This window comes from Cinclus cinclus, chromosome 11 (genome assembly GCF_963662255.1).
Source record: "Cinclus cinclus chromosome 11, bCinCin1.1, whole genome shotgun sequence".
Taxonomy (NCBI): domain Eukaryota; kingdom Metazoa; phylum Chordata; class Aves; order Passeriformes; family Cinclidae; genus Cinclus; species Cinclus cinclus.
The window spans coordinates 9,405,380-9,426,824 of NC_085056.1; the positions used below are offsets into that span (position 1 = coordinate 9,405,380).

The 21,445-nt window shown below is 39.9% G+C and overlaps 1 protein-coding gene across 11 annotated transcripts in view; it reads left to right on the forward strand.

The window, feature by feature from the left end:
• Positions 1-20,599, forward strand: part of SLC12A4 (solute carrier family 12 member 4) — a 45,956-nt gene extending 25,357 nt beyond the window's left edge. For 8 of the 11 annotated variants that reach the window (XM_062500300.1, XM_062500307.1, XM_062500305.1 and 5 more), the window contains 21 exons: positions 1,615-1,761; positions 2,312-2,366; positions 2,704-2,834; positions 3,262-3,503; positions 5,335-5,549; positions 6,466-6,630; positions 6,709-6,807; positions 8,395-8,452; positions 9,068-9,242; positions 9,623-9,741; positions 10,212-10,310; positions 10,628-10,747; positions 11,483-11,587; positions 12,545-12,713; positions 13,970-14,165; positions 14,857-15,026; positions 15,204-15,335; positions 15,440-15,547; positions 16,210-16,394; positions 19,025-19,158; positions 19,451-20,599. In XM_062500300.1, the coding sequence (XP_062356284.1) occupies positions 1,615-1,761; positions 2,312-2,366; positions 2,704-2,834; positions 3,262-3,503; positions 5,335-5,549; positions 6,466-6,630; positions 6,709-6,807; positions 8,395-8,452; positions 9,068-9,242; positions 9,623-9,741; positions 10,212-10,310; positions 10,628-10,747; positions 11,483-11,587; positions 12,545-12,713; positions 13,970-14,165; positions 14,857-15,026; positions 15,204-15,335; positions 15,440-15,547; positions 16,210-16,394; positions 19,025-19,158; positions 19,451-19,542 (2,916 nt within the window). In that variant the 3' untranslated portion in view covers positions 19,543-20,599. Of the gene's footprint in view, positions 1-1,614; positions 1,762-2,311; positions 2,367-2,703; positions 2,835-3,261; positions 3,504-5,334; positions 5,550-6,465; positions 6,631-6,708; positions 6,808-8,394; positions 8,453-9,067; positions 9,243-9,622; positions 9,742-10,211; positions 10,311-10,627; positions 10,748-11,482; positions 11,588-12,544; positions 12,714-13,969; positions 14,166-14,856; positions 15,027-15,203; positions 15,336-15,439; positions 15,548-16,209; positions 16,395-17,119; positions 17,135-19,024; positions 19,159-19,450 lie in introns of all 11 variants that reach the window. The other 3 variants (XM_062500302.1, XM_062500310.1, XM_062500311.1) reach the window with 2 other exon arrangements.
• Positions 20,600-21,445: the final 846 nt, after the last annotated feature.

A 21,445-nucleotide genomic window follows, 5' to 3' on the forward strand; every position in this document is an offset into this window, starting at 1 on the left:
ATTTAGGATGGTAATTTTTATAAAATGGCAGGTGATTGTTTAGGGAATTAATTTTTTTTGGTACTGTGGCACTGGAACAGCTGAGGAATGTCTCTGGCCCCATGCTTGCAGGTCTCATAGGGTAACTGTAGTGCAAACCCTCAGCAGATGATTCTGTTGCCCACTTTCCTTCAGGAGGTTCACCTGAGCTGCAGTGTGCATGAGCAAAGTCTGGTTGATCTGTTTCAGCTTTAGTCACACCAGGAATTCAAAGCTGACTTCAAAAAATTCAGTCAGCAGCTCCCGGCACTTCTAACGAAGAGCAGTTCAGATCATGTTCCTGGGCACAGTTTTGTTTCATATCTGGCAGGGCAGGTTTCTAGTGCAGATGAGGAAATTCTGCATTGTGACATGTAATTGCAAGTTGAAGCACTAAATTCCTTGGTTGCTTTTGACCTGGTGATCTTATAAACATGTGGTTCTTTAAGGATTTTGCTTTGTGTAGTGAAATAGGCACTTGAACAACCTTATGTAAAGTTTTTGGCACAACTTTTATTGCTTTTATTTACGTACTGTTGCTTTGGGTTCATGACTTCATTTGTCTATAAAGGTGCTATTTATTTTTGTATCTAGTTAATGCTGTGTGGAGTCAGATTTAAACAAGTTTTATCATCTCCCTTTAATATCCTTCTCATCTGAATGATTGTTCAAGGGCTTCCTTAAATGTTGACTATCTAATGTGTTTTGGAATTCATGTTTATTTATAGAAGGGAGTATGAAAAGGGATGAGCCTTTCAGAAGTGACACTCTATTTCCCCCAGTGTTTTAGAATTCAGTATAATTTTAAATGCAAAAGGAAACCTTAAAAAGCAGAAGCAATGAAATGTCTTGGCAGGAAACCACAGAGATTTGGGACTCTGAAATTCTGCTGGTGCCAGGTGTACCAATGCAACAAACATTTTTTATATTCCTTGGAATAAAGCCCTTACCAGTGGTACTTTGATGCCATTATTTTGGATGATTATTCTGCAGGATGCTATATTGAAGGCCAGTCATGTGCAGCTGCTGTCACATAACTTGTTTTTTCTCAGTCACTGTCAAAAGTAATTCGGAGTCTGATGCTGACATTGAACTTAAGAAAGGGTAGAACCATTAGTTTTATATATATGAAATATATATATATGGAAGAAAATACATTATCTATGGCTCCAGATTGCTTCCAAATCTTTTCTAGTGGTAACATGACAAAAGTATGTTTTCCTTGAAGCTAATTTGTGAACTCTGGGCAGTAAGGTAAGGATCTGTCTTACGTGGGGTCTGCAGCACCTGACACGTTTCATACTAAGAGTTCTATGGATCTACAAAAAAACCCAATTAAATATATCTCCTGTTGTTACTAGACAGTGTTTAATACTGAGGATAATTACTTCAGTATGTGACAGGGTCAGCATTTTCTTCAGAAATTCATGATTTTGGAGTTCATTGTGTTTTGTGGAAGTCCAGAACGGTATTTGAGTGTGTCTACCTTAGGTTTCCCAGGTTTCTACCCTTTAAAAAACTGAACTTCAAGGCCTTTTTGGCTATCTCTGCTTTGAATAATTTCAGCTAATGAATATCAACTTTGTTTTCTTCCAGTCACCCAGCATGGGCACCCTGATGGGGGTGTATTTGCCATGCATGCAGAATATCTTCGGGGTTATTCTCTTCCTTCGGCTGACTTGGATGGTGGGGATGGCTGGAGTTCTTCAGTCCTTCCTGATTGTATTGCTTTGCTGCTGTTGTGTAAGTACTTAGGTACAATAATGCATGTGACATAGCCTCTGAGAAACTACTGAGAAACCTGGGGAGGCAGCATGGTAGGTGCTTGTGTAAAGAAAAGTCGGATTTAAGCCAGGCAGCCTTGCCGTGTTTGTAGCTACAGGATTAATTTTTTAAAAAAAATTTAATTGCTTTTACTTCTAAACTGGCAAACTGTAGTACAAATACAAGTCTTATAAGTAGTGTTGGTTCAGCAAATACTTGTTTTCCATGACTGCCTCAGTGAGGGCTGCCTGCTTTGCTGGACCAGCCTTGGTTGGAATCACAGCTCTGCAGATGGAGGAACACCTGTGTTCTGTTATCTTGCCTTGTCTGCAGACAGCCACTGTTTGACCTGATAAAGCAGGGGCCATCTCTCAAACAGAAGTCTCAACAGCTCAGTTATTAAATTCCTGCTGCCCTTGTTTTCTTTCAGATAATGACAGGCAGAATAAATAGAAATGCTGTATCTTATATGCTATGTTTTAAAAAAATGTTGTTGACACAATTGCTTCCTTTTCCCTGTTTTCCCCAGACTATGTTGACAACCATATCAATGAGTGCAATTGCCACGAATGGTGTTGTTCCAGGTAAGTGTAGTTAGCAAATGTCCCAGTTGTGCTAAAAAGTTCAAAAAAACCCTCTAAAACCTAAGTTGCTATAAATTGTTAACATGGTTTTATAATAGAGAAATTTGCTTAATCCAGAATACAAAGCCTGAATTCATATCTAGTGTTTCTTCTTGTTATCAGTCAGGCTAAAGATCAATTTATTTGATTATTACTCATGTGCTAGCAAAAAAGATACTTCAGTTGGACCTCAAAATAGCAGATACAATGTATATAATTCTGTTGTATTCTTTTTGTGAATATTTAAACATTTATAGCATTGAATCATAATTTTACTCTCACTTTTCTTGTTTCACAGCTGGTGGCTCCTATTTCATGATATCTAGGTCACTGGGCCCAGAGTTTGGTGGAGCTGTAGGGCTGTGTTTTTATTTGGGAACAACATTTGCAGGAGCCATGTATATCCTTGGTGCCATTGAGATCTTATTGGTGAGTAGTATCAGAGTAATTGTGCTTTAGACACGTCACATATAGAAAGTTCCCCAGTATTCTTGTCCCATATTTGCATACACATTTTCAGGAAGAGATTGGAAGGTCTCCAGTACCTTGGTGTCCAGTTCTTTACCTGTAGTGCTTCCCTTTGGAAGCTGCATACTCTGAGGGTGCAGCCTGGGAGCTCTTCTGACAACACAAATGAAAGTGTGACTTAGTCCAAGACTCATCTTTGATGAAGGTTGTCTCAGTTGTACTGCTGACATGGAAAGGGCTGTTATCTATTATTTTCCTGTAAAAGATTCCCAGTGAAGAGCATGCTGCAGAACGCAGAATGATTTACGTTTCTAGTACAGGTACATGATCCCAGACAGAGTTCTGTGCTGGTGTTCCTCCAGCTCACTTTTGCTTTCTCTTGTTTCAGACATACATTGTGCCACAAGCAGCAATTTTCCATCCATCTGGTGCCCACGATGCATCCAGTGCCATGCTGAACAACATGAGGGTGTATGGCACTGTGTTCCTCATCCTGATGGCAGTGGTGGTGTTTGTAGGTGTGAAGTATGTGAACAAATTTGCTTCCCTCTTCTTGGCCTGTGTAGTAATATCCATCCTGTCCATTTATGCTGGAGCTATCAAGTCCATCTTTGATCCACCTGAATTTCCGTGAGTAATGTTTCTGTCTGGGGGTTGTGGCTTTGCCTGTGAGTCTGGAAGTTGGGCTTTAGTGTAGGTTACCTAAAGCTTGTGCCTAACACATTGTTGAAGCTACCATTTTTTGGTGAATTACTTCCAGTATTTTTAGCTGTGTGTAATGACAGTGTGCAGAGCTCATGGAACTGAACTTTCTTAGGCTAAAATGAACATATTATTACACTTTTTAAGCTGTTTTGGTAGAAAGAAGTGTTGTGGTGAGACTGATGGAGGGTGACACTGCTCTGCTTCCTGCAAAACCAATCCAGTTTCTTGGCCTGCAGCTGTTGGGATTTGAGTGCTGGTGTTGCTGGGTTATTTGTGGAGCTCTTAGGGAGCAGTTTGGCTGGTCCCTTTTCCCTAGGCCAGTCAGACACCACACACTGCCTTTGTGGTTGGAAATTCTTCGGGTGGTCAACTTGCTGAGAAGCTGGGCACCTCTTGGGAGTGTGATGTGGGGCTGTGGGAGGCTCCAGAAAAACTTCCCATGTTCTGTGAGGAGCCTGCCCTGGACCCAACATCCTTGGCATGTTGGCAGCTAAACATGGAATCAGCTTCTTAACTGGGAGCTGGAGCAGCAGAAATGTGGATGGATGTGTTTTACCAGGAATGCAAACTGGGTTTTCTGATACTGCTGACAAGAGATGAATGGAATGGAAATAGAGGAGTTGGATCTGCATAATTATTCACCTCTTGAAATGCTTTGACCATAACTAAGTACTTGCAGCCCTCAAGTGTTCCCTTTGGATATTTAAGACCCAATGATTATAGTGTTTTACAACAGTGAAGGTTTAGAGCAGTAAAAGTAAAACAATGTCTCTACACCCCCCTCATTATCTCTTAGATTGTTTGTGAATGTTTTCCCTATCTTCTTGGACTGTAGTACTCTTTTTTTTTTTTTTAAGTAATAAGGTAGTGTGTTTATTTTTAATTTTGTAGGCGAAGGCTTCTTGGAAGTTACAGTTCACAGGCTTGCAAACTGTGCAGTAACAGCCCTGTGTTTTCCATTTTCCTGTCTTCAGTCATAAATAAGACCTGTGAAACAATTAAAATGGAATTTAAATTAATTAAAATTTAATTAGAAGAAACTTTATTTTCCTGTGTATATTTTCCTTTATTTTCTGACACTGGGAAGAAAAGCTGAATGAACTTTTAGTAGCAGGAAGGTGTTACATCACTGTCTTGTGGAATTGTCTTTGGACAAGTGGATTAAAAACTTTTCAGTGCTGAAATAAATGATGTTTGTGGTTAGATGAAACACAACAGGCAGTGAAGGATTTCAGCAATTAAGCACAGTATCTGCTGATGAGAAGAACCTTTGCTTATTGTGGTTTTAGTGTGTTCCTAATTCTGAATCCAAAATGCCCATATTGCATTTCAAGTGTTGCAATGTAGAAACTGGGTTGATGAGATTCCAAATATCTTTAAATATTCTAAATGTCTAGTAATTTGAATTGAAGTTCTCTTTACATTTGTTCCACTCTAGTAGCTCTGTTGAATAAACAAAAAGAAACCGACCCCAAACAACAAAAAAACCAAAAATTGTCCTGATTGTTCCCTTTTGTTGTTTAAGACAAATCAATCAAATTCATAAATCAAAAAAACAGCTTAATACTTCTGGCCCTTAAAGGGAACAGATGCAGTCTTTGTCATGCTGCAACCATCCTTTTGAAGGTGAGAAATGATGTAGCACAATAGAGCCACTTGAAGTTTCCACATGATGTAAGAGAATAAATATGGGCAAGTGTGGATTTCATTTTCCCAGTAACATTCAATAACTCTGGTGTTCATGTTTCCCTTCCAGGATTTGCATGTTGGGCAACAGGACTCTATCAAGAGATCAGTTTGATGTTTGTGCCAAAACTGTAGTTAAGGATAACATAACTGTGGCCTCTAAACTTTGGGAGCTCTTCTGCCACAGCACAAACTTAACCACCGAGCACTGTGATGAATATTTCCTAATGAACAATGTCTCAGAGATAGCAGGAATTCCAGGAGCTGCTAGTGGCATTTTAATAGGTATGGTAGAACACTTTTTTTTTCCCTTAAAAGAGGAAGCATGCTGAGCAGCTGAAATGGGTCAAACTCTTCCCTGCTGGTTAAGAAAAAAGGAATGAAGAAATATAATTACAGTGAAGAAAACGATCTACAGTAAAGTCCAATCTTATAACCTTTAAAAAGAGGAGATAAAACTTTTTCTCCTGTACTTGTCTCCTATAAAATTGATTAGATTTCCCTTGTTCATCTCATAATTTCAGCATGAAGTCAGCTGTAAATTTAAGTTATACTAGCATGAATAATAGCCTTATTAAAATTTTTCAGAACTCTGTAGTGACAGCTCTCTACTGTAGACAGGTTATGCCCTGAAAGATAAGACTATTTGTATAGAAATAGTGTGTCTCCTTCTTTGCCCACTCCTGAATAAAGTATAATTGAAAAGTGTTCATTATTGAAATGAACACCAGAGAGCAGCTGCTTTGTGCAGGTGCTGAGTGCTGAAGGTTCCCATTTTCACAGAAACCAACAGTCTAGTTTCTAAGATTGCAAGAAGACTCAGCATTTGTTAGTGAAATTACAAATGCCAAACATATCATTCTGTAATTCTTCCACTAACTGAAGAGTAAACCCATTTCTGTCTAGAAAATTGGTCAATATTGCTGCTTTGCATTCTCTGAGCTACTGTGTGGTATGGTGGCTCATAAAAATATTCAGTGTATTTCCTTGGGTTGAAATAGGTATGAAGTTAGAAGACTGTTATATTTAGTAATAGTAAAGTTTAAGTTGCTTAGACTTCTGTAGACTGTTGATATCTGTGATTTTCCCATGTTAATAACTGAATTGCATTTGTAATCCTCAGTTGTAAACCCATTACAGTGAGAGCAGGTTTGAACTGAAACATGCTTTTCTTTTCTGTGGTGTGACAATAACCTTGAAGACAACTTATGGAGCAATTATTTGGAGAAAGGAGAGATACTGGAGAGAGCACATCAGCCCTCTGTGGATGTAGCAGGGCAGAAGAACAACCTGCACCTGTATGTGCTGTCGGATATCACCACGTCGTTCATGGTGCTGGTTGGCATCTTCTTCCCTTCAGTGACTGGTGAGATGCTGGCATGAGGGGCTTCCCGGGGCTCTGAGCTTCCTCCTGCCCTGTGATCTCACCTAAATGTGCTTCCAGGTATCATGGCTGGTTCAAACAGATCAGGGGACCTCAAAGATGCACAGAAATCCATCCCTGTTGGAACAATTCTTGCCATTGTCACCACATCTCTAGTCTGTATCCTTTTAAAATTACTGGAGTGCTGGTACATTGTATCTGATTTCTGGAACTGCTTTCAGCTCACCAAATTGTCAGTGCAAGTGGCCAGTGGGGAAAAAAACCAAAAACAACAACAGAACATTAATCCTTGAGCTGAAAGAATTGTAATTATCCCGTTACTGTCCATCCCCCATTTCGTGATGGATTCTTTTCTTTTGCATTCCCATTGCTGGTCTTTGCTACACAGTGATCTATAGCTTTTCAGGCTGGTGGTGTACTTGGCAATTTATTTTTATGTTGCAGTGAAACATTAAGGCGAGGGGAGGCTTTAATGGGAGAGTTCATAAATTTCAGTTCCTTTTTTTTTTAAAAAAAAAAAAAGTCTTTTCTTTGGAGTGACTTTAAGGAGTATACGTTTTTTTGAACATTTTAGAACAAGGTAAACTGGAGTCAGAAATTAGACTTAATGTTCCTGAGTGATTTTTCAGCTCTTCAGGGCTTAGGACAACAGGACTTTGCTTAGGAAAGAGTGTCTTCATCTCTGCTCTCCTGCTAAAGATCTTTCAGCTTTATCTAGCTCTTGGTTTTCTAAAGGACAATTTATTAACATAGAAAATGAAAAAAAAAAAGTCAAAAGAGCTTTCTGAATCAGTCTCACCCAAAGGGCAGCTGGCCAAGATGGTGACTCCCCTGGAAATTCTGCTGTTTTACTCCTGTATTTTGCCAAAACTTGCCAAGCTGTAAATCAGGATCCAGCTTGCTTGTCCTAGCTCCTTAGGAGTGCAGCCTTTCCCTGCTGTCACTCTGGGACCTGACCCTGTAATGAGAAGCAGCATTTCCTGTGCACATAATGAGAATTAAAACAGGTCACAGCCTTAGCCAGCTCTGCTGCAGCTCATGCCTGGCCCAGTGGGTAACTGGATGTGTCCATGGTCATGTGCCACCCTGGGGAAGGATGACACTGTCACCTCCAGGAGCTTGTTTCTCATTTTATTGCACTTTGTAACTTAGAGTTGCATTTCAGGGGTAGAATTCAAGATTTAACCATTTGTGTGAACTTAATTCACAAGAGGAAAAACTTTAATGGAATGCCAGGTCCAAAAAGCCTGAGGTATTTTGTACTCCCCAATGCAGAAGCAGTACAGTTCATAACAAACCTGATAGTCAAAGACTTATTGGTGATGTGAATGCAAGCAGAGATACAAAATAAAGAAGGTGCAAGGTAATGGTTTTCTGTATGTTCAAAATATCTTCAGACACAGGAGAAGGAGAGAAATAAAAGATTTTAATGTCATCTTCTGTAGTAAGTAGCAGAAGATGAAATTGACTTTTTAGTATAAAAATGCTTCATTTGATTTTTTCCTCCTTTATCGTAACTTTTAAACCTGTCCTTTTTAAAAACTGAAACTTAGAAGAACCTCTCTCTGTAGCATTAGGAGGTGTATGTGAGCAGTGAGATTAATTTCCTTGCCAGCTTTACCCTGTACTTGTGGAGAAGCTGGAGTGCAAGTGCCACAGGATGGAGGCACGTACTGTCCTTTCCACAATACATTCTTCTGCCATGTCTAAATAGATTCTACTTCCTTAGCACACTCTGTCCTCCAGACTTCAGTTGTGTGCTGTTATTTGGAGCCTGCATAGAAGGTGTTGTCCTGAGAGATAAGTAAGTGTTGCTGCTTTAATGCTCTCCTTTGTTTTCCTTTTCTTTTCTTTTTTTTTTTTTTTTGCAGTGTAGGTGTGTTCTTGCCTGTTTTTCTGCATGCTCTATTCCTCTCCTTGTTTTTTGGTTATTTTTAAAAATTTTTAAAATAATAAAATTAAAAAGTTTTTACTTCTGGGTGCCTTTTAAACCACTTTGTATGTAAATTGTCAATACTGTTTTCAGAATTTTCTTGTATTCCGTTTGATATTTTCTGGCATGGCACCCTCAGATTTTCTATCCTGTGTCTTAGTTCTTGCATTTTTTTTTTGGTGATAGTAAAAAAAATGTTGTGATAATCATGCAAGAATTTTAAAATATGTATAATGAAATGTTAAAATCAAGCTGCAGATGCTTCCAATCTGCATGTCAGAAGTAACACAGATTATTTGCTACTTTCTGTGTTTTCCAGTTAAGAAAATAATACAGTATTACTAATAATATAGTATAGCATATTCAAGTTAAGGTATTACTGATAACAGTGTTTAAATGACATGCCAAAACTGACCTGAAAACCCCAAACATGAGTCTCTAAAGAGTCCTTAGAATACGCATGCCTGGGTATGTTCCTGCCTGCAGGTTCGGCGATGCAGTGAACAAGAACTTGGTGGTGGGCACCCTGTCCTGGCCCTCACCCTGGGTCATTGTCATCGGGTCCTTCTTCTCCACCTGTGGGGCAGGTTTGCAGAGCCTCACCGGGGCCCCCCGGCTGCTGCAGGCCATAGCCAAGGACAACATCATCCCTTTCCTCTGGGTCTGTATGCCTTCAAAAGGCTTTCTGCTCACACTGCCTCACCAGCTGTCTGACGTCGCGCTCTTAAAATCAGAATTGTTCTCCCCGGTTTGCCCAGTGCTGAAGTGAGGGGCAGTATTTTTTATTGTGGGTTTTTTTTCTTTTGTTGAGAACAAAGAATACTTTTAAAGGTTTTTAACTAGACTTATGGGTTAATTTTGTCAAGAAGTCGAACATTTAATTCTGTGATGCACAGCAAGCCATTTGAATAATTTGACTCCTTGCTCTAGAGAAGGAAGTGTGTAGGAGAATTACTGTTGATCTTAAATGTAGTTTGCTTTTTTCCCATTACAACCTTATGAAATACCTGGAAGATATGCTTAACGTTTCTGTTTCTTCAGATCTTTGGTCATGGAAAAGCGAATGGTGAACCGACGTGGGCTCTTCTGTTAACAGCATTAATTGCTGAGCTAGGAATCCTTATTGCTTCACTTGACATGGTGGCTCCAATCCTCTCAATGTGAGAAACAGCCTGGTTGCTGTCTCAGGGGGGGAATAGCAATACTCTTGAGTTTTGCTAGTTTGTCTTTCAGAACTGTATCTTAAATCAGTAAAGCAAATTCCCAGAGCCTGAGTTCCACTTCTGTAATTTCTATGAATCCTCTGACTTCAGGCTCTACATAAAAATCTGTTTGTTTCTGCTGTGGAGTATTCTGTGAATAAGCAAGTTTTTATAATATTTTTATTTGGTTTGGAAAAACATTTTACTCATGGAGCAAGGACAGCATTATGTTGTGAACAGATATAACTTGATCCAATTAAAAAATTTCTCTACTGCTGATAGTTCAGGCTGATAAAAGTCAGAGGGGTAGGGGGACAGGGCATGTGACAGGGCAGTGGGAGTTTGCCTTGAAATCAATAATATAATTATAATATATGCCAGGATCTCTACATGTGCATGCTAAAAGGTTTTGCACTTTTGTTTTCCAGGTTTTTCTTGATGTGTTACCTCTTTGTTAATCTTGCATGTGCAGTCCAGACACTTCTGAGAACCCCAAACTGGCGACCCCGCTTTAAATATTACCACTGGTGAGTGAAGGGCTGGCACCTCACTGAGCCTGCAATCTGCACTTGAGAGCCTTCTCCTGGAGCACAGGGAGCATCTTTTATTTCTCTGGGTATCAGCTGTACACGAGAGCCACACTCAGATTTGTCATGGCACAAGAGTTTCATTTTAACAGCAGGATACTAAAACTGGTGGCACTCAGGAGATCCATTGGAAGCTTTACTTTCACTGCCTGTTCAGCATAGACAGTTTAAAGAAAAAAAAAAGCAAGAATGTGATTGACTTGTTTTTTAAACTTTTCTGTCCTTCTACTTACTAATGCCTTTGCTTTTTGTTTCAGGGCCCTCTCATTTTTAGGCATGAGTATTTGCCTGGCACTGATGTTCATTTCATCTTGGTATTATGCTTTGGTAGCTATGCTTATTGCAGGCATGATTTACAAGTACATTGAATACCAAGGGTAAGTATTAACTGGATAAGAAAGGGTAAGAAAGAGGCTGGATCTCTTTAATGAATTACCTCTAGTCTTCACATTTGGAAAAGGAACTGTCCAGAGATTACTTGGAGGGATTTCCTTATTAGTTAAGTTTTGCTTTCATTATTTTACTGTGTCACTGCTAAGCAAAAACCCCTGAAGTACTTTGCTGTTAAGCCTCTAAAGGTGTTAGATGAAACATAAATTACAGGAAGGGGAAAACTGGTTGGTATCTATCTGCTGTGTACTGCACGTGATTACTTCAGGCACAGAACAGCTGATGCCAACCATTATATTCCAGTTTATCTGGTGCAAAGGTCTGTCTGGAAAAGTCCTTGAAAAGTTGAATCTGCTGCTTGGGTTGCTGGAGGTCAGCGTTGGATGGAGTCAGGCTGTAGTGTGGCTTTATAACTTAGTGTGGCCTAATAACTAAACAGAGTGTTGAAATGCCAGATGTTTGTGTATGCTTGGGAAGCCTTTTCTGTAGTGTTGATTACAAATTAAGCCCAGAATGGTGGTTCATCATATATATTTTATTGAAACATTTTTATGTGATCTGTGACACCACAAACATTCATGTACAAATTATGACTGCGGATGCGATACGTGCTATGTGTCCCATTATTAAACTCATTGTAGGGTGCTCAGACCTCTCTAGCCTGACTGTAAGTGTGCAGTTTTGTGGAGCCATGTGTTGGCTGACCTGTTTGTTGTTCACAGTGCAGAGAAGGAGTGGGGTGATGGCATCCGGGGGCTGTCGCTGAGCGCAGCGAGGTACGCCTTACTCCGACTGGAGGAGGGCCCTCCACACACCAAGAACTGGAGGTACTCACCTTGGACTAATTAAATGCCTGTCATGGTGATCTGCTCACACTGAAGGAATTTAACTGGACTCTAAACAAGATGTGTGAATGTATTTAAGTGCCCAGAATGTTAAACAAAGTGTTGAGTTTGCAGTAAGCTGTTCTGTCACTGGCAAGCCTTGCTGTGTGGATCCTGTATGGGCAGACCTTTAGAGCCCTTTGGGTCTTTGACTGGACTCCAAATTGGTGAATTCAGAAGTGGAAACTGGAGGTCTCTGAGTACAGAGGTGTAGAGGCCAGGAAATTAACAGTGGCCAACATCATTCCTTCTGATGTTATCCCTGCTTAGTGTTGAAAACAGATTACGTGGACAAGAACCTTCCTCTTGGTTGGGCATTGCACAACCCTTGGGCTCTGAACAAGAGCAATAGAAATCTACTGAAGACAGAGTTTTATAAATATTTTTATACTTGTTCAGCCAGCCAGAAAGTGACTCAATTGATTGTGTAGCAGTACCTCAAGGAACAGAAGGCAGGTGGAATCTGTGTTTAGATGAAAATATTTGTGTTTTCCGTGTGCCAGGTTTCGGGATACAGTATACAGATATTTTCTTGGCACAAGTATCTAGATAGATCTGGGAGAATGGCCCTACAGTATGAACACTGTGTGTTCCAATAGTACTTAAAGGAGCCTTGGAAAACATGCCTGCAAATAAAACACTAATTTTTTAGCCTGTCAAGTTGAGTATATCAGTAGGTTTTATTGTCAGCACAATGCAGCAGCAGAATTCCCAGTTTCACATCTGCTTTTAACCAAGAGAAACAAAATATTAAGTATAACCCCTCAAATGTGTGAGATACAGAAGGAATGTTTCAGAGTTAATATTCAAGCACAGTATAAGTGACGAGAGGCAGTTTTTTATATGTCTTATTGTTAAAGCTTTAGTTAAAAAATATGTTGTCCTTTTTGTTTTCTCCAGGCCTCAGTTGCTGGTGCTTCTGAAACTTGATGAAGATTTGCATGTAAAATACCCCAGACTGTTAACATTTGCATCCCAGCTGAAAGCTGGTAAAGGTTTGACTATCATAGGATCAGTCATCCAAGGGAATTTCTTGGAAACTTATGGAGAAGCTCAGGCTGCTGAGCAGGTCAGTGTCCTAAATCCTGAAGTAGAAAGGGGTGAGTGGGCAGGTAATGCAAAATTTTGATTCCTCATCATATGTGGAAAAAAGCGTCTTCATAAGTCTCCCATGAAACACAGAACAAGTTCAGCAGTACCATAGCTGTTCAATAAAGCACTTGCATACATGTTTCAGCTGCCAGTTGTGCCTTTGGGAATGCAAGATCAATGCTCGTGTTTGTAAACAGCCTTACTGCACAAAACTCTCTTCAATTTATAGAAAATAATTGCTGTAGGAGTTTCTGTATACTGCTTAGTGGAAGGAAGAGGGCTGTTTAGTTTTCTGAATATTCCAAGTAAAAAGTTTTTTACTGCAAGAGTGATCAAGTACTGGAATTTTCTGCCCAGGGAGGTGGTGGAGTCGCCATCTCCGCATGCGTTTAAGGAGAGATTGGATGTGGCACTTGGTGTCATAGTTTAGTTGAGGTGTTAGGGCATGGGTTGGACTTGGTGATCTTAAAGGTCTCTTTCAACCTGTGATTCTGTGATTTCAGGAACTTTGAAAACTAGCAGATGTGTTCTTTTTCGGTGTGTTGATAAATGTATTGCAAAAAGCGTTGAAGGATGGTCCTGAAAATTTTTTAATACATTGCTAAATCTTCCTCATTGTGTGTGTATGACATCATAGCCCTGTTTACAGCTGTATAGTATCAGCATATTTGTTTTCTTTCCCAGAGACTTTTTCTGTAGGAAAATCATTACAAAAGGAAAACTAATTAATGGGCTATGTGTTGATCAAATTTATTTAGTTTTTAAACAAATAAAAGGTATACTTGCTGGTGTGTGGGATTTTGTGCTTATATTTGTAAATTTAATATAACACAGCATGTTACATGGGAATCTGAAACTGAAAATCCAAATGAAGTCAGTTGGCCTTGGGTTTAAAAAGGTGAGTGTTAGGGGATTAGAAAATGGAAAGTAAAATAGTAACAAAGATATCACTATCTACTACTGTGAATAAGAGAAGATAGCACAAACCAAAAAAATCCTTACTTTAATTTGTTAGGAATGATTATGTTTGGAAAGAACCTGTGTTTTAAACAAGTGGGTGTTTTCTCTCTTGTTTTATTAAGGAAATCTGATGAGCAGAACTTTGCATTGTAATATGCTTTACCTATGCACATGTGAACCAGGAATTTACACTGTAATCTCATAACAGAGAAATACTAGGAATTCTTTTTGGAATGGAAAACAGATTTTTTTCTTTTCTTGTCTGTCTTGCAGACTATTAAGAATATGATGGAAATTGAGAAGGTTAAAGGATTTTGTCAAGTAGTTGTAGCCAATAAAGTTCGAGAGGGAATTGCTCACTTGATCCAGTCCTGTGGACTCGGTGGCATGAAGCACAACACTGTGGTTTTGGGGTGGCCCTATGGCTGGAGACAGAGTGAAGATCCAAGGTCTTGGAAGACGTTTATAGGTGAGCTTTAAAGGTTTGGTGTGATCAAGCATTGTAAATAGAGATGTTTATTACACACATGGGATACACAGGGGATTTTAACAGAATCCTTGTAAGATTGGTTTTGAGTTTGTCTTTTTAGTATTGATGGAGAAGTAGATATTTTCTCACAAAATTGCTCTGTTTGAAATACCAGTTCCTGTAGGTAAAATACCTAAGAAAGACCTTCAAAGATTAATCTAGCAGCTAAAACTCATGTGTCTAATGAATAGTTAAAAAATTACAGGCTTGAGACACGCTAGTTTTGTGGCAAACTGTAATTTGTTTCCTAGATAATCTCTTTTTATCACTGGTTCTAACCTATCCTTCACTAGTGGATAACACTCTCCTTGCCTCTATCTCTCTCCTTCTACTGTGGTCCAGTTACTTAATCAAATTAGAGCAGAGCAGATGCTGTCTCCTCATACTTAATTTTGAAGGTTGCTGCTTTTCTTTTGAGTGTGAAATAAGGCTTGTGTTCCTGGAAGTCTGCTTTATCCTGGCTTTGTCACTTGGACTGACCTGTCTGTGCAAGCCTTGCTGTACATATATGTCTTTATTTAAGTGATGATTTTTATGGTTTGCTGACACTTGCTCAGTTTGTAGCATTTTTCTACCCATAAATGACTTTTGCAGAATTTGGAAATAACTGTTTTCTTCCCCTCCTGGGCAGGTACTGTTCGCTGCACAACTGCAGCTCATCTGGCTCTGCTGGTTCCCAAAAATGTGTCCTTCTACCCCAGCAACCATGAGCGTTACAATGAAGGCAACATTGATGTGTGGTGGATTGTCCATGATGGAGGCATGCTGATGTTGCTTCCTTTTCTGCTCAAGCAGCACAAAGTAAGTAGCTACACAAAGAATGTCCCCCACCTGTTTCTGCATTCTTTAGTTTAAAGAGACATGATCCAGTTGGAGAGCCTGTATTGGTAAATGAGAGTGGATATGTTGCTAGGTTTCTGTTTTGTAGAGCAAAGTATTATTGGTTCAAATAACTGAGAGTTTGTGTTTGCTCACCAGGTTTGGAGAAAATGCAAAATGAGAATTTTTACTGTTGCTCAGATGGATGATAACAGCATCCAGATGAAGAAGGATTTGGCTACTTTCCTCTATCAACTCCGTATAGAGGCAGAGGTAGAAGTGGTAGAAATGGTAAGGGAACTGAGCCCATATTTCAGTTCATTGTGCATGTTGTGATGTTTGTGTGTTTGACTATGACTTGATTACAAGCACAATATCTGTCCTTATTTTTGCAGCACAATAGTGATATCTCAGCATATACTTACGAGAGAACTCTTATGATGGAGCAGAGATCTCAGATGCTGAGGCAAATGAGGCTGACAAAAACTGAGAGGGAAAGGGAGGTATGTTATTTGTGGTTGTTCTCAATGGGCTGCTGAGGGGGATGACACAAAGTGCCTTCCCAGTAGTGTGTTACATAGCTGCTGCTTAACTCCTGTGCTCTGAAGATGTAAGGAAATGCTTCTAGTGTAGCTATTCTTGTTTCCCAAAATTGCATGTAGTTCTTGTTTTTTCTTTATATGGGATATCCTGTATTTGTCTCAGTTTATAGCATATCCTGTTTTCCTACTGAAGATGTCTTTCCACTTTGGACTTACAGGACACGTGACTCTGATGTCTGACATGTAGCTATGAAAGATGATCCATCTTTTCTGCATGTGCTTGTCAAGCATTTTTTTTCCAGTTCTCAATTTTGGGCTGGTCTTGTTTGTTGTTTCTGACCATGTCATGATGTGAGTTAGAATGACATTTTTTCTTCTATAGATACAGGCTTCTGTCAGTCCAAATTATGCTTGGCTTACACACATCAAAACTGTTAAAAGTCAGTTTGGTATGTAAGACTTTTGGCTAGGGCAGATACCTGGTATCAGAGCTCTCCTGAAGGCTAAATTAAGTGATCAAAATAAAAGATTCAATGGAACAAAAAGTCTATAATTATTTAAAGAGCACCAGAGAGCATAAAATAAAGTTTCTGAGTTCACCTTGCCACTCATGTGCCCTCCAGGCTCAGCTTGTAAAGGACAGACATTCAGTAGCACGTCTGGAGAGCCTCTACTCGGATGAAGAAGATGAGGGAGACCCTGTTCCTGAGAATATCCAGATGACCTGGACAAAAGAGAAATGTGATGCTGAGAAGCGGAACCGAGGCAGTGCTGTGGGAAGCTTTAGAGATCTCATCAGCATTAAGCCGTGAGTCTTGTCTAAGTCTGCACTTTGCATCTCTTGAAGCTCTACACGTGCTCTGCTTTGATTATCTTTTGTTTTCCAATCCTTGGTTTGGACTTGTGCTACAAATATTGAGACCTGGCTATGAAAATACAGCCTCCCCAGAAATCTCTAACCAACCAAATGTGCACACATTCCTCAATATTTCACTTGGTGTAGCCAAATTCTAAGTTGGAACTGTTAAATCCTGTAACAACTTCCATCCTGTCTCAAATACCTCAATAAAACACACTGTTAATTTCACTGATCTAATCAGAATTTAAAAGAAAAGGTGATAATTTCACTGTCTAGTGTGTAGTGTGGACGTTTAATGCATAAAGGCAGAATCTGTGGAGATGGTGATGACTGACTTGGAGCAGCATCTGTGTGTGATAAACCCTCTGAGACTTGCTGCTGCAGGAGCACTGACATGTAAGAGCAGCTGTGGTACTGCCATGTGTCTGCCCCCTGAAGAGTGAGAAGTAAAGGTCTATTTTGGCTTTGTGTAAAACTGTGAGAATCTCCTGTGACTTCTTTGGTGTCCTACATCTCACATAAAGAGCTCCGTCAGTTTTGCTTACTTGGCAAAGTTCCAGATTTTTCTTCCTTATAAATCAGAATTCAAACCTGTTTTAGGCGGAATCATACTGTAGAAATTCTGCTGAATTTGGTGTTAACTACCTGTACTTTTTCCTCTTCCATGCTTTCAGAGGGTGGGAAAACTTGTAAGTTTGTTATTTAAATTAGAAGTGCATTAAGATGGTTGAGAGGAAAGACATAATTTTCTCAGCTAAAAGCAGGAAAACTATGTGTACTGATGGAAAACTCACTAGAGTTGAGCAGTCTTAGCAATGTTCTGCAGGGAGCAGGATTAGCTACTTAAGCTAAGTATCATTATAAATAGGATGTAACAAACTACAAGAGTTGTCCTGACGGGAACTGAGGATAGAAAACAATTCCAGTCTGCACCTGTTTTCCTAAGCAGAGTATGACACAAGCAGGAGGAAATATTGCTCATTTAGAGAAGCTCTCATTCCACAACACTGCTAGGATGTTATTTCTGGCAGTGTCTAGGCACTAAACAAGCCCTTTCTTGTAGCCTATACCTTCAGATCGCTGGAGAGATGCCAGTCTTAAAAATCACTTTAGAGAAAACCAAACTTTTAGTTTTCAACTCCCTTTCCAAAACTATACATAGCTAACAACTGTTATGTTCTTGCTGCTGTTTTTTTCCTCACTTCCTGTAAACATAATCTGGCCTCAGTGCTGTCCCTGATTTTTCTGAAGCTGATGTGGTGAAGACAGAGGGTGTCCTTGCTCCAAGTTAAATAAGAACATGAAGTAACAGAGAGGTAATGCCTAGTGGGTAAATTATTCTGTTAGCATAATAAACATGGTTCTTCTCACCACATCTTCTTCTTTCTGTGTATATAAATTGTTTCTTTGCAAATCTGAATATTCAGAAGAGCAGCAAGGTTACTAAATAGTTTCACTCATCATGCAAAGCTGAATCAATGAAAGCACAAATTCATTATTTAATTTGTTTCTACTAATACTTATTTTTACTATATTAAAATGAAGACAAACACTCAACTGGAAAAGCTTCAAAAGTATAAATATATTCTTCTTTTGATAAGTTTATTTCTGTAATGTACTTCCTTTTTTGTTACCAAATAATGGTTGATTTCCTGTAAGAAGGAAACCTTCCTTGGCTTGAAATCTCCAAAGGTTACTTTTGAGTTTTGTTCCTGCATGAATTGGTGTTATTTTTGTGTTAATATATTCCAAACAGTTAATGCTTTTACCTCTCTTAGCCTGGATTCTTATGGAGTGGAGGCTTATGAGATTATGCTCTACCTATTTCCCTTTTCTCCCCTAACTTTTGTACTGTGGCTGCTCAAGTTTGAAAGCGTGATTGAGTTTTTAAAGACACCTGGATAGAAGTGTTTCTCGTACAGAGCCAGGCAGAGGTTGATTAGTGTCCTGAAGGAGTTTCACATCCCTGTAGCACTCCAGACAAGCCCCTCACATCCAGCCCGTTCCAGCTGCCATCCTGTATTTGCCCGTTGTGCCTGCGGTCTGTAGCAGCCCAGCCTTTCTCTGGAGATGCCAGCTGCTCTTAGCACCAAGAGGGAGGTGTGTTCCTGGGAAAGTGGGCTGAGCACGATGGTGCCAGGCTGCTGCTTGGTTCCCAGGTCCCTGGGAGAGTTTGGGGGTGCTGAGTCTGGAGAGGTGCCTGGCCTGTGCTGCTGGGGCTGCGAGGGGTCCCAGTTGTGACTGTGCCTGGTTGAAGAGCACATCCCCTCGTGCAACTGTTTTAATTTCTTATGCAATACTAAATCATCTTTATCAAGTATGCTTTTTGAAGAGCAGTGTGACTTTCTAAACTGGACTCTTGACTCCAGAGATCTTAAAACCAGCAGACTATGTGTACCTGAGTAAGTCTGAGAAATGTCTTTTCTATCTTCATCATAAAGTATGAAGAAAATCACTGTGTCGAGTTGACATTTAGCAGGGTATTTAGGAGATTTGAGTGTGCTTTTACATGACTTTTTAATAATTCAGTGTTCAGAGGCATGTTTCTAACAGTCAGTTTGAATGTGCTTCTTCCACAGGAACCAGTCTAATGTCCGAAGGATGCACACAGCAGTCAAGCTAAATGAAGTCATTGTAAATAGATCCCATGATGCCAGACTTGTGCTCCTCAACATGCCAGGTCCTCCGAAGAATACTGATGGAGATGAAAACTGTATCCTTTCAGGCAAGGCCTGGGTCACACAGAAGGTTTTTCTTGGATCTGTTCTTTTGAATTCATTTGGCCCCCAGTGCTGTTGAGCTGTAACATGTGACAAAGCGTCCCCTGAGTGGAGGGTACTGCCCTGTGACTGTAAGGCAGTAATTGCTTGAAGGAAAAAGTGCCACAAACTCACAGTATGTTGGTACTTAGAGGGGTGCTTGCACTAAGCAAGAGCAGAGCTGAGGGCTGTGAACTGGCCCTGTTTTGTTTTTGATCTTTTTTGTCCTTGACTTTACTGAAACAGACATGGAGTTTCTGGAAGTCTTGACTGAAGGTCTGGAGAGGGTACTACTTGTCAGAGGCGGTGGCCGAGAGGTCATCACCATTTACTCCTGATTTAGAAGCTTCTAACCTGGTCTACATTTACCTTCTTGGCCATTACGGACATTCCAGTTTTAAAGGGAGAAGAAAAGAAAGGTTTTTTGCCTAAATTTCTCCTCATCCAGTCCTGTTCATTGTTTTTCCATTTGCAACATACATATCTTTCAGGACTGCAGTATTTGTTACACCATCCAATTAGCAACATAAATTGGAAGCTGCCACATTATTCAGTTTCTGCTTTGGTACCCCAGCATTTGTGCATGTAGTTTTAACACTAAACCTATTTTTAGTCAGCACTGCTAAGTGCAGTATTTTTAGTAACTGTATGTAAAGTTAGGACATGAAAGCCAGTTACTGTAAAAAGATTTAAAAAGCTTTTTTATATTAGGTTTGAGAGATAGAAGTGCATTATATAGCAGCTAGTTTCTGCTGAAGTTCAGCTATGAAGCATTTTCTAAGAGCACACTAAATTGTAAGAGAGAACTGAAAAAGCTTTCCTTTTCTGGGTTTATTTCCAGAACTAAACTCTCAGTATTCGGTAAGAATTTATACTTTTAATACATTTATTGATAGAGATTTAAATAAATTATGTTGATATAGTTGAAATTATGTATGTAGCTTGCTATAAGTTTTGTTGCTTCTGAGACTTCAGGTTGTGTGAGGCCAGATCCCTATTTATTTTTGTATTTATTTGTCAGAAATATCGGATATGCAGATACAGACTGTTTAGGAGAACAGAGATCTCACAATAAATTCTGAATCACCAGTGGATTGAAGGACCAGTCCTGTGCAGTTCTTCCATGCTTTAAATTTCTTGCAGACCATCCCTCAAAAGTACATTGAGCATGTTGGAGTCCCGTGTAGAGCCAGTGCTGTGCTGCACTCACAGCGATGGGATTGCACTTGCACAAGTACAGGGACCTGCTGCTTCATTGTCTGCTTTATGCCCTTAGAGGGAAAAGAAGACCTATATTAACCAATAAGTCTCTGGAGATTTTATCAAGCCCATTAAGTTGTACTTTATGTACAGAACATTCGTATTTTTTCAATAAAATGTTGCATACACTTTGAACCTGCTCTCAGTTCTGTGCGTGGGGGTGGATTGTACAGGAGGAGCCTGTGCCCTTCCCTGGTCCAGCACTGGCAATGCTGCACCACCAGGTGAGGGCCAAGGGGCTGGGGCTGTGTTGGTGCTCACCCAGATGGCACAAGTCCTGCAAGGGGAGCTGCCAGCTTAGGCTTCAGAGCAGCTGGGTGTGTGTCTGAGTAAAGAAAGGCTCTGCTAGAACCACAGGCACACAGAACTCAGCACCTGCAGACTACTGGACACACACAGGCTGGTACCCCCTCAAGACTTCTCTCTGTCTGGGAGAGTGGTGGTCCCATGCCAGGGGCAGGTGTGAACTAACATCCCAGGACCTGGAAGAAAGGGATTGGCACATTTCTGTCCCATGGGCTGTGCTGGTACTCCTGGGTGTTTCACTGATGAAACACCCATGACCAGTTTGTCTGACACTCAAATCTGAGAAACTATCCGGGCTTGTGTCCTCAATAACTTTATAATAATTCTGTTCATAGGAGTTTGATAGTTAAAGCCTGTTGGTTCTCTCTGTAAAGGACATACCTGATGGGAACAGGGTGGTATTCATCTGTGCCAAGATCCCTTCAAGACAACAGCCAGGAAATACCTCTAGAGTGTGCTGAGTGTTTTTTAATTTTAACAAGGCTTTGCTTTTTTTTTGATTTTGAGAGCCAAAATTAATGTCACGCTTTCAAACCAATGGAAAGAATAAAGCTTTCTTATTTGCAGATACTGTGCTATTTGTACAGATTATTTTTACATCTTCAGAGCACTGAGTAATGGAGTGCAAGTGTACAGCAATTTTGATAGTTAATATCTATTTGCAAATAATCTTTT